At 38.2% G+C, this 11,040-nt stretch overlaps 1 protein-coding gene across 1 annotated transcript; it reads left to right on the forward strand.

The window, feature by feature from the left end:
* The first annotated feature begins 1,756 nt into the window (after positions 1–1,756).
* LOC18437213 (cytochrome b5, seed isoform) lies at positions 1,757–10,161 on the forward strand. The gene is made up of 3 exons (XM_006847429.4): positions 1,757–2,008; positions 9,363–9,429; positions 9,692–10,161. Exons 1-3 carry the CDS (start codon positions 1,922–1,924, stop codon positions 9,940–9,942), a joined length of 405 nt encoding a protein of 134 aa, XP_006847492.1. The 5' UTR covers positions 1,757–1,921; the 3' UTR covers positions 9,943–10,161.
* Positions 10,162–11,040: the final 879 nt, after the last annotated feature.

The following is an 11,040-nucleotide window of genomic DNA, read 5'->3' on the forward strand; positions in this document are numbered from 1 at the left end:
TAGATTTTGAGATAATCCTAAAAACATTTTTATATACCACGATAAAATTTGAATACACCTTACCTCTATAGCTACGGATGCATCTGTATGCCAACTGCAACTGATTAGTAAACTCGGTCTTTATTATCTACAAAAGCAATTGCGAACTAAGCTTGCTAGAATTAGCATACTCTAACAAACTGTAAAGATTAACACTTAAAGTTCTTTTCTGGATTAGCAAATCCTAATTATTAACATCTTGACACAATCTTGACACAGTCTTCATTAGGTGATGTTCGACCGTATTCCGGTGTGATTGCATACATCATGTTTCTGCTGGAGCGCCTAGCCTACAGTAATCCTAAATTAGGAGGATTTTGTAAAGGGCTGACAATGGGCTGGGTGGCTTGACCCCGCTTTGAAAAACTGCCGTCTTGAGTTACAAAATCTTGAAAAAACTAAGCTTGAGTCAATGTAACCCGCGGAATAGGCCACGGCCGGACCCTAGTGCTTTTAGGATCGGGTCGGGCTCGCCTGTTAAAACATGGACTACTAATGGTGGCATGTAGTCTTGACTCTAGGAGTTCCAACGGGGGTTAAATGCGCACCAAACCACATCACTACTGCTTCCTTCGACTTAAAAACAAAAGAAAATGATGCCCGTGGGTGCCGCTTAACTCTTGCGTGTCTACCTTTCTCATTGTCTAAAAAACCGGGTGCGTTGTTGTTTGGTGTGATTGGACTCTGACTTTACCAACCCAACAACTTCCTCCCCTCTTTTTTTTTTTTTTTTTTTTTTTTTTTTGGTAAAAAAAGAAAAGAAGAAAAAAGAGTCCGACTAAAATAAACCAACAAAAAAGCAGAAAAAAATTAAAAAGAAAAATAAATAAATTTAGTGGTTCATGCGGAGCTAACAATGGGCGGAACCCTAGTATTTGTACTTGTGGGGTTCTATACTCTTCAACTTATTGGGCTCAGTGTAAAAAAAATCGAACCAAAATGATTAATCAGATATGGGCTAGAAGTCGTTCAACCGGCCTAACTAGTAAACTGGTTGGTTCAACTGGTGTAACTCGACAAGTCCCAAGCAATAAAAAAAATTATTAAAAAAATAAAGAAAAAAATCTAATAAAATATGAAAAAATATATCTAATAAAATATAAAAAAATATATCCAAAGCATGATTAAACAAAACACATCCAAATGAAATTGAAAACTAATGAAAAAATGGATTTTAAAGAATCCATTTGTACTTGGAGATATTTTTGAAATTTTCTAAAAAGAAAGAAAATTATAAAAATAAGTATTAACAGTCAAAACAATATTCAATTTTTGCCAAAAATAATGAAGAAACATATGTTTTACAAATAAAATCCCTTATTGTTTAAGATTTGATATAATGTTTTCCAAAAAATTTTAAAATACGCTGGGCCGGCTGACAGGTCCTGCCGTGCCACTCGGGCCATCGCCACCGCAAAGGAAGACGTAGTACCGGTGCAATAGCACCCGCACCAATCGAACAACGTCCACCATCTGTTGATTTTGAGAGACTGGTGGGAACCTTAACAAAACCAATGAAATTATCTCCAACCCACCAAATCTAGATACCCAACTACCATCTCCCATCTCCCTATTAATGGAAAACTTATTAAAGAATTACTTCAATTGGAGTCATGAATGCTATTTTTGTATTAATATCAATATTTATTTTTACTCCACCCTTTTCTTCACCTACCCCCGTCCCCCATTCAGACATTCATTCAGCCCCTGGTTTCTTGGTCGGTGGGCGAGAAGTTAACAACCCCCATAATTCAATCTTCAAAAACAGAAAAAAAAGGTTTTCTTTGAGGGATCTAGCGCTAGAATCGTCGCATTGCCGATCTGGGTGTGTAAAAATCTAGGGCTTTTGCGAGTTTCTTTGCTTGAATTTGGGTAGACAAAGATGGGAGCTGATGGCAAGGTTTTCACTCTGCAAGATGTTTCCAACCACAACACCCCCCAAGACTGTTGGCTCGTCATAAATGGCAAAGTAATCTCTCTCTGTTTCTGTGACTCTCTCTAAAAATGACTGGTTTCTGGGCGCCACGCTTTGTTCTGTTTCATTCGTTTTTTTCTGGGCAATCTGTAGAACATTCCTCTAGTTTTGCTTACGGTGGCTTTCTCCTCTCACACTGGGATCTAGGGTTTAATTTTTAATCTCGTATGTTTGGATCAACTGTGTTTCAATCGTAATGGGGGTGTTTCTTTCTTTGGTTTTTCAATCATAATAGGGGTGTTTCTTTCTTTGGTTTTTATAATCCATCATATGCTCTGGTCTTTCACGGTTCATTGATGTTCCCAATCAGTGTTGATTGAAGTTGTCTCTCTCTTGAAATTCATTGATTTGCAGCCTTTTCAGTTGTTTTTATGCGCTCTATGGCTCAATGTGGATCCTTTTTAAATTAGCTGCTTTTATCCGCTACTCCAAGCGCCTCTCCTCTCGTTGTGCCTGTATGTTTTGTAATCTTATTGCTTTCGTTATGAGGAAATCCAAAGCAATGGCTTTATTGAAGGTCATGATTTGGCATGCATTGAACTGAAAGATTTGTAACTTGTGTTATGTAGATCTGCGAGGCCATTATGCTTCCGAATTCAATTTTTTGTCTCCAATTCAAAATTTTATTTTAACGATCATAGTTCTTGGTAGGATATTGATTTCAAGCTGATTGCGAGAGGTACTGATTTGAAGTTGTGGAATCTCAGCTAGTAATTGTGGCTGCTTTTTATGCTATCAATATATTACTTTTCTTTTATGTTATTCATTTTTGGTGTTTCCACCCTTCTAAGAAGGGTGATGACCTTAAACTTTTCCTTAACCTGACCCAAGCCCAGTAAAAGGGGTAAGCTATGGTAGGCAGTCAATGTAAAATTTTATCAAAACTTTTCATGAATTCGGTGGATTAGGAGTCGTGTAGCCGACCCCAATTAGTTGGTAAAAGGCTTTGATGATGATGATGATGATGTTGGTGTTCCTGACTGATGTTTGGTTTATGCGAAGGCAACTTCACTTTCATTTTTCACAACTATTTGAGAGCTTAAGTTAGTCTGTTATAATGTTTATTTTATGATTTATGTGCTCTATTTCCCGTGGGATGTGTATGTGAGAGATATACTGGATGGGATTTGAGTAGGTCGATGATTTGCATTCTAGTGCTTGTGTAGAGTTTGATCATTGATTTCTATAGATTCATAAAACTTTCGGGCCCTTTTTGAAGAAAACTTACATCACAGATGGTCCCATTCCCTATTGGTATATGTTGGAGAATTTACTGAAGGTTGCACATAATATTCCTTGATGTCCATAAGAGACACTTAGGAATTTAAAAATAAAAAAGTAAAAAAGAAAGAAAACTCCTTAGGAAGTGACTAGTTGCTCTGAACGATGGTTCAAGAAGAAGGATCCATTCATAAAGAGATCTATAATTCTATATAATAGTCAATGTATAGATGCCTGTGCAAATTAAAGATGTCAGGGGAATGGGCTTTAAAATTTTCATTCATGGTTCTGACAATTCTATAGCTTCTATATAAATAAAATTTCAACTTATTACCAATGGGACCATGGTTGACCTTAAAATTAGATAATGCACTTGCGGAAATGGCTTGGTTGATGGACATTTAGTATGTTTGAAGAAGTAACTAGAATTAACGTGTGAGCATTTTGTTGAAGTTATTGCCACAAGGAAAGTACAACTGAGGAGTTGAGAACTACTTGGTGAAGGCTATCTGGGAACAAAGCCATGAACTGTAAAGTCTCATGTAGTAGTCACGTCTAGCAGAGCCATGGTTTACTTTTACCATCAATCTGCCATTTGTGTTGCTAGCACAAAGTTTCGTAAGAGAGGTAAATGCATGTGCTTTTTGCTAGGTCATGCAATGCTACTTTACCACTTAACTGTGATATGTTTACATCTACAAGTTGTGAGTTTTCTTATTGAGCTACACAAGTGACTACAAGTTGGAATTGATGTATGATAATGAGGAGTTATTAGCATGAATGTAACTCCAATAAACTCAATATAAGATGTATTGTCATTGCCAGTGATCTTGCTGTGGTATCTTCTCCTTTATTGGTTGGTGATCATAATAGTATGTTTTGTTTTGAAATTCACTCAATGTCTTGAGTTCTGTCTCTGACCTGCTGGTCCTAAATCTCCTCTCCAATTAATAAATGTCCACACCAATGCCTATCGCTTTGGCAACCTATTCTCTCCAATGCTTATCATTTTTTGGAAACCTATGCTCTGATACCACTAGTGGTATCTTTAAAATATGCATGACTACTTCTACCACTATTTGGTTACTTTAAATACACAGTCACTATTGAGAGATAACTACAAAACTCAAAAAGATTTATCACAGATGCGTTACGTTCCACAGGTGCTAAACAGGTTCCATTCATTCCAATGCATGGTGCCTATTTATAGGCCTTTACAACAGTTATCAAACTACCCACAAACATGCTACATGCCATAACTTCTTTGGATAATTCCCCACAACTCATAACTTCCTACTAGATAACTACCCACTAAGAATAACTCCTCACAACTCTAACTTTCTACTAGATAATTGTCCACTAACATAGAGTGAGAGAGAAAGCTTCACTGTGTTCGGCTTCTTTTCTTGTGTCCATAGGGAAACCTAAAAATTCTCTTCCTCCTATATCTCACAGACAAAAATAGGTCAATGATCGGGTCCTTCTTTGATAATTTTGTAAATTCGTTTTTCAATCTTTCGCTTTTGACAAAATTGGTGCAACATGCTTTTTGGAGTAGAGTTTGCCATAGGTTCTGAAAAATCTATGACATATCACAAATGCATTACATTTCACAAGTGCATTCACAGGTGCTACACAGGTGCAATGCATTCCAATACATGGTGCCTATTTATAGATCTTTACAACAGTTATCAAACTGCCCACAAACAAGTTACGTTCTACAACTTCTTTGGATAACTCCCCACAACTCATAATTTCCTATTAGATCACTCCCCACAAGTCATAACTTCCTATTAGATAACTACCCAGTAACATAGAGTGAGAGAGAAAGAGTAAATCACACGGACCTCAACCCCTACAATTTTGCATCATATTTTCAACATCCCCCTTTGATGCAAAATTCTTTTTTGTTAAACTTCATGTTTTCAAGTTAAATGAATTTTACCAAAATGAAGAAGAGAATATGAAGATTGCAAGGGAAGAAGAAATTTATCAAATGAAAAAGCAAATTGAAAGTCTTGAAGCATTGGTTTGTACACTAAAAAAAAAAAATGAAGATCTTTGTAATTTCATTGAAAATCTTGTACATGAAGTTAAAAAGAAAAAAAGAACAATTTTGCATCAAGGGGGAGTGTTGGAAATATGATGCAAAATTGTAGGGGTTGAGGTCTGTGTGATTTACTCTTTCTCTCTCACTTTATATTAGTGGGCAGTTATCTAGTAGGAAGTTATGAGTTGTGGGGAGTTACAGTGTTTCAAAAAGCGCTAGGCGGCACTTAGGCCGCTATGAGGGTCCAGGCTGCCTAGCGCCTAGGTGGGGGCCCAGAACTTGGGCCGCCCAAGTGAAAAAAAAAGAAGAAGATAGAAGTCGAGAAGAGAATTTTGATAATCCATATGACCATATTTTCATACAATGCTAAAACAATAAAGCCATGCAAGCATACACTGATAGTCTGATACGTTGTAGACTGTACACACAAAAGTTAGATAGTAGAAAATAGAAAGAAGAAATTAAAAATAAGAAAAAAAAAATATACAAAAATTCAAAAGATATACAGTCTAGGACACAATAGTCAACACTCAACACCAAGAGTCAAGCACTCAAGCATCTTTAACTCTTCATTCTGTAGTCATCATCATCATAAGAACGAATTGGGTAAAGCCTCCTCATCACATGCATCAAATTCGAGGCCATCATCATCAGAGTCATCTCCCTCTTCAATATAACGTTCATCCTCCTCTGTTTCTTCTAAATCTGAATCTTACTCCTCTTCTTCTACCTCCCTCTTACTAGTATGTGCAGATGAGGCCCTAGGAGTGTTGGCTACTCTACTATTTTCTATGTTTTTGTGCTTCCTTGAATTCAAATATTGTATAATCTCCTCCCTGGTAGCCTCAGGAACATTTTTACACGGGGCAACATCTCTCTTAATACCGGCCAGGTGTTTTTGAAACCGGTCAATGCCCCCATTAGTATCCTTTCCACAATAATTACATTTAATACGATTTTTGTCATTCAGATTCAGGATATAACCATACTTTCACCGGATCACCACTTCTAAAAGAACTTGGATAAGATATTTCCATAGAACAAGGTTCATTTTCATCCTTTTCTGGTTCTTTTAAATTTAGAAATTGTCTAATCTCATCCTAAATAGTTTCAGGAGCCTTTTTCCAAGAAGCAACGTTCCATGTAATACTGGCAAGGTGTTTCTTGAATCGGTTAATACCCCCATTGGTATATTTTTCACAAAAATTATACCTTATACAAATTTTTTTTTTTGAGAGAAAGTTAACATTGTATTATGGGGAGAGATGATTACATGGATGTGAGAGAGTCCAAAGTCACCCACACGGGGTGACTCGGTAAAAAATGTGTTAGTCTATCATGTACAAAAAAGGGCTTATAGAAACCACCCAATTACATCGATTTACATGAAGCTTTCAAAAAATTACAGCAAGGTTGAAAGCGGACGAGATACAAGGTGTTTAAGTTATGTGTCAGTGGTCTTGAGCAAAAAAGGAGTCGGACCCAGCTTGAACTTGTCCTTGGCTTCTAGCTCCCTCTTTCGCCAAGAGATCTGTGAAGTTGTTGGACGTCCTCCATATATACTTCCAAGAGACATCCATAGCCTTGTAAATGTGATCAATTTCTTCAAAAATAGAGGCTAAGTGCCATGGTAGAGAAGTCATCCTACTTGCCCAGGAGAGAACATTTTGTGAGTCTCCTTCCACTATCAGGTGTGAGCCCCAAGAGTGATTGAAACTTTTCAAGCCTAGTAAGAGGGCCAAGGCTTCTGCGTGATTGGAATCATTGAGACCAATATGCTCAGATTATGTTAACAGAATGTTGCATTGATGGTCTCTAAAGACCCCCCGAGCTTGTTGGGCCATCAAAATTCAGCTTGATGATGCCTTCTAATGGTGATCGTCAGTTATTGGGTCTTGATGCCAGTCGCGGTTGGTGATGAAGTATATTTTTCCATTGACTGAGGAAAAAGCTCCCTAGTATGCTTGAAAAAACCTTGTGGTTAAAGGCCTAGAAGGTGACCAATGAGATTGCCTTGTGTAGGAGTGTTGAAGTGTAGAGCTTAAAACCTTGAAAGATTCTAGTATTTCTTTCCACCCAGACTGTCCATATGGTTGCAGCTGTAGTAGGCCTTCCATAAGATTCTTCCAGCCTTCAGCCAACATGAATCTAGATCATAAGAGCCAACATGAATCTAGATCATAAGAGATTAAGGCCTTGACCGTAGGAGGGGTGACCCATTTGATGCCAAAGAGTTGCAACACTAGGCCCCAAAGTTCGTAGGTAAAGTCTCAAAGGATGAATAAATGGGGATTTGATTCCTCTTTGCAGAGACACAAAGCACATCTATCGGGGATTGGGATCCCAATCTTCTGGAGGTGGTCCATTGTGAGAGCTCTTTGGAAGCAGGCGAGCCAGTTGAAAGTTTGAACCTTGGGTGGGGCGATGGTGGACCAAACTTTTGACAGTACCGAAGTCGGATTCGCTGGAAGAGTGGGGGGTAGAGTTAGGCTTTTATAGAAGAAGGCTACTGAGAATTTACCAGAGGGAGCTAGATACACCTTATACAAATTTTATCATTTGGTTTTGGGTTATAACCATACTTCCAACCCGGATCACTTCTTCTAAAACAACAAGAAATAGATCTATTCAAATGACAAGGATTTTGTTCCTGTTTTTGTTTTACAGAACTCATATATTGCTTAATCTCCTCTTTGATAGCTTCAAGAACATTTTTACAAGGGCAACATCCCTTTTAATACCGGCAAGATGTTTCTTAAACTGGTTTATACCCCATTTTGTATCTTTTCCACAATACTTGCGTCTAATGCAATTTTTGTCATTTGGATTTGGGTTATATCAATATTTCCAACCCGAATCTCCACCTCAACTAGATCCTGATGAAAACATCTCAAAATAAAACTGCAATCTAAAAAATAAAGTTTTGCACTTACTTTGATTGCTCGAACTTCAAAATTCCACCTCTGAGATGTTTTCTGGTGCTAAAATAATCAAAAACACCTTCTAATAGGATTAAAAAAACTCTAAAACTAAATCTAATCTACTTGGGTGATGCTTGGATCCATTTTCCGTTACTTTGAGAAACATTTCAATCCAATGAAAATCACAAAATTTAGTTTTTATGAGGTTTTTTTCTATCTAAAATGGGTTCTTGTGGGTTTAGGTTTCAAATGAACCTAAAACCCATATCCTTAAATGCCTTTATGTTTCAAAAAAACTCAATTGAACAAAAAAAACAAAAACTCATTTCTGCGCCGAAGCGGAGTGCAGGCCTTGGGCGCCCACCTAGGCAGGTTCCGTATTGCCTAGGCGGCCGCCCAGGGACTCCTGCCTAGTTTGGCCGCCCAGGCCTTTTGGACTGCCTAGGCGGCCGCCTAGGCACTGGGCGGTCAGCTTTTTTGAACAATGCTTATGGGCATTGAAGATGTATAGGAAAAAACATGAAGAATGTGTATTATCCGATGTCAACGAAGTTTGGTTATCAAATTTTATTTTATCTTGGTGTAGCCTGGGAACTGGAATTCTGAACAGATAGAATTCCAGTTTGGAACACGTCCAGGAGATGTCCGGACTGGAAATGTATCATGAATTAGAACATGTTATTGTTGATCTTACTAAGGAGCATTTCTGAGATGATTCCTGCAATATGGGTGAGCATGGTCTTAAGTACTTATATCCCTCATGAATGTTGAGAACCTAAGAGTTTGCCATGAAAAATTTGAGATGCATTCCTCAATAAATCACTCTTGATATTTAATAGTTAGTCGGTCATTCTTGGTTCTTCTCATTATGGAGTCCACAAAATTGAATTCTAGTGGCCTTTAAACATTGGTGGCCGGGGTTCATGGTTTGTTTTTGTAATTTTATTTTTTGATTATAGTATGCCGACTGATGTTGGCGCATGTTCAGAGTCCAAATTCCTGTGTAGCCCATACATGTCTCTCTGCATTTCACACTCTGGTACTCACTTTTACTTTGTGGTTATGAGTTATGATACTTGATTTGTTCTCCGGCTTTGATTCTCACATAAGTTGCCCCAAATCCTCTCAAGTTCACTGTCTTAAAATATTTGGACAGGTTTATAATGTAACAGAATTCTTGGAGGACCATCCTGGAGGAGACGAAGTTTTGTTATCTGCAACTGGTAATAATATGACCCACCCACTCCCGCTCTGTATGTGTGTGTGTGCATATGCTGTGTGGATATGGCCTTCCATTCCCTTTCACTGTGTGCCTGCCTATGCTGTGTGGATATGACGTTCCCTTCCCGCTTTGTGTCTGCATATGCTGTGTGGATGGGAGAGAGAGAGAGAGAGAGAGAGAGAGGTGTGAATGCATGCATTTGTTACTTCAACCATTAACTATGCATAGAATTTGTTGTTGCTGTGGACCATGGTGATGGATAGGAAAAGATGCAACCGATGACTTTGAGGATGTCGGGCACAGTACTAGTGCACGGGCGATGATGGATGAGTTCTATGTTGGGGAGATCGATCCATCGACCTTCCCCACCAAGCTCAAGTACACTCCACCCAAGCAACCTCACTATAACCAGGACAAAACCACAGAGTTCATCGTCAAAATCCTCCAGTTCTTTGTCCCCCTAATGATTCTTGGTCTTGCAGTTGCCATTCGCTTCTACACCAAATCCGATTAGAGAGTGAAGAAATGGCAGTAATAATGTCCATTTCCAACTGTTGATGGGGTTCTGTTATAATGTGCCAAAGCCATCTCAGATGAGCTGGTGACTCTTGGTGGGTAGTTTGTTAGAAACTTTTGAATCTTGAACCGGGTAATTTGCTCCCTATTTATCTATTACTGTTTGATTGGCACCTGTTGTTTTGTATTGTTCTCTAATCTATTTATCTTTAATTCATGGCGTGTTTCTTTGTGGGACTTCCACCTTCTCTTTTTGTCCATTAATATATGTGGTTTACCATCTGCACTGTTGTAGATAGACATGCACAAGCATGTAGATATTTTAATTTGAAAATTGGTTGGGAAATGTAAGACGTTCAAAATAAATGATTACAGATTTCATGAGCGAAGGATCACAGATTTTTTATGCTTAGTAAATTAAGAATCTTTCGGACTGCCACTTGGCTATTCCATCGCCAATGGTGGCATGATGAGAGCAATCCTCTGGGTGATGGAGCTTTCATTTCCATATGGTATTACATTACGGTTGAGATTGAAATGCACATCTTTATTAAATCAACGGAAACAGATGTGTACAACAGTTCCTGTTCATTCTGAAGAAAGATTTTGTGAGCAAAGAAACACTGAGAGTTGTGGGAATGAAATGGCAAATTAACTGGTGCTCTCTCCCTGCAGCCTGCAGATGTTCATTCGTAAGTGCAATAAAGGGAAAGAAACAGAATTTTGGGAATAGTGGCATGTTACCGAGCACCTCAGAGTGGTTTTAAGGCAGGATGGAGAACTGAGTTTGGTGTTCCTGGGGGAACCTGCTTTTGTTTCCCAATAATAAAACTCTCTTATATTTTACAAGGTCAAGTGGTTGCAGAGAAACATGAAAGGGGCCGTATATTCACGAGCATGCGGATCCTGTTTGACATAATACAGATCCAAAATGTGCTCAAATCGTTGATGCCAAGGGAGGTAGCTTAACTCCACATCTGATCTGTCTCACAATGTTTTATGGATTTATGTGTTAGCATGTGCGGAATTATGTCCTTTAATATGAGTTTCCTTCATGGAGAATTATTGAAATATTTCTCTGTTCATAGTATGTGTT

Source organism: Amborella trichopoda, chromosome 6 (assembly GCF_054954075.1).
Source record: "Amborella trichopoda isolate Santa Cruz 75 chromosome 6, AtrichopodaSantaCruz75HAP2 v2.0, whole genome shotgun sequence".
In the NCBI taxonomy this organism is placed as follows: Eukaryota; Viridiplantae; Streptophyta; class Magnoliopsida; order Amborellales; family Amborellaceae; genus Amborella; species Amborella trichopoda.

Bases quoted from the DNA above. Each gene is read 5' to 3' on its own strand.
- LOC18437213 (XM_006847429.4), top strand. From the start codon at position 1,922: ATGGGAGCTGATGGCAAGGTTTTCACTCTGCAAGATGTTTCCAACCAC. The intron at 2,009-9,362 runs GTAATCTCTCTC...ATATTTGGACAG, and splicing joins GGCTCGTCATAAATGGCAAA to GTTTATAATGTAACAGAATT. The intron at 9,430-9,691 runs GTAATAATATGA...GGTGATGGATAG, and splicing joins AGTTTTGTTATCTGCAACTG to GAAAAGATGCAACCGATGAC.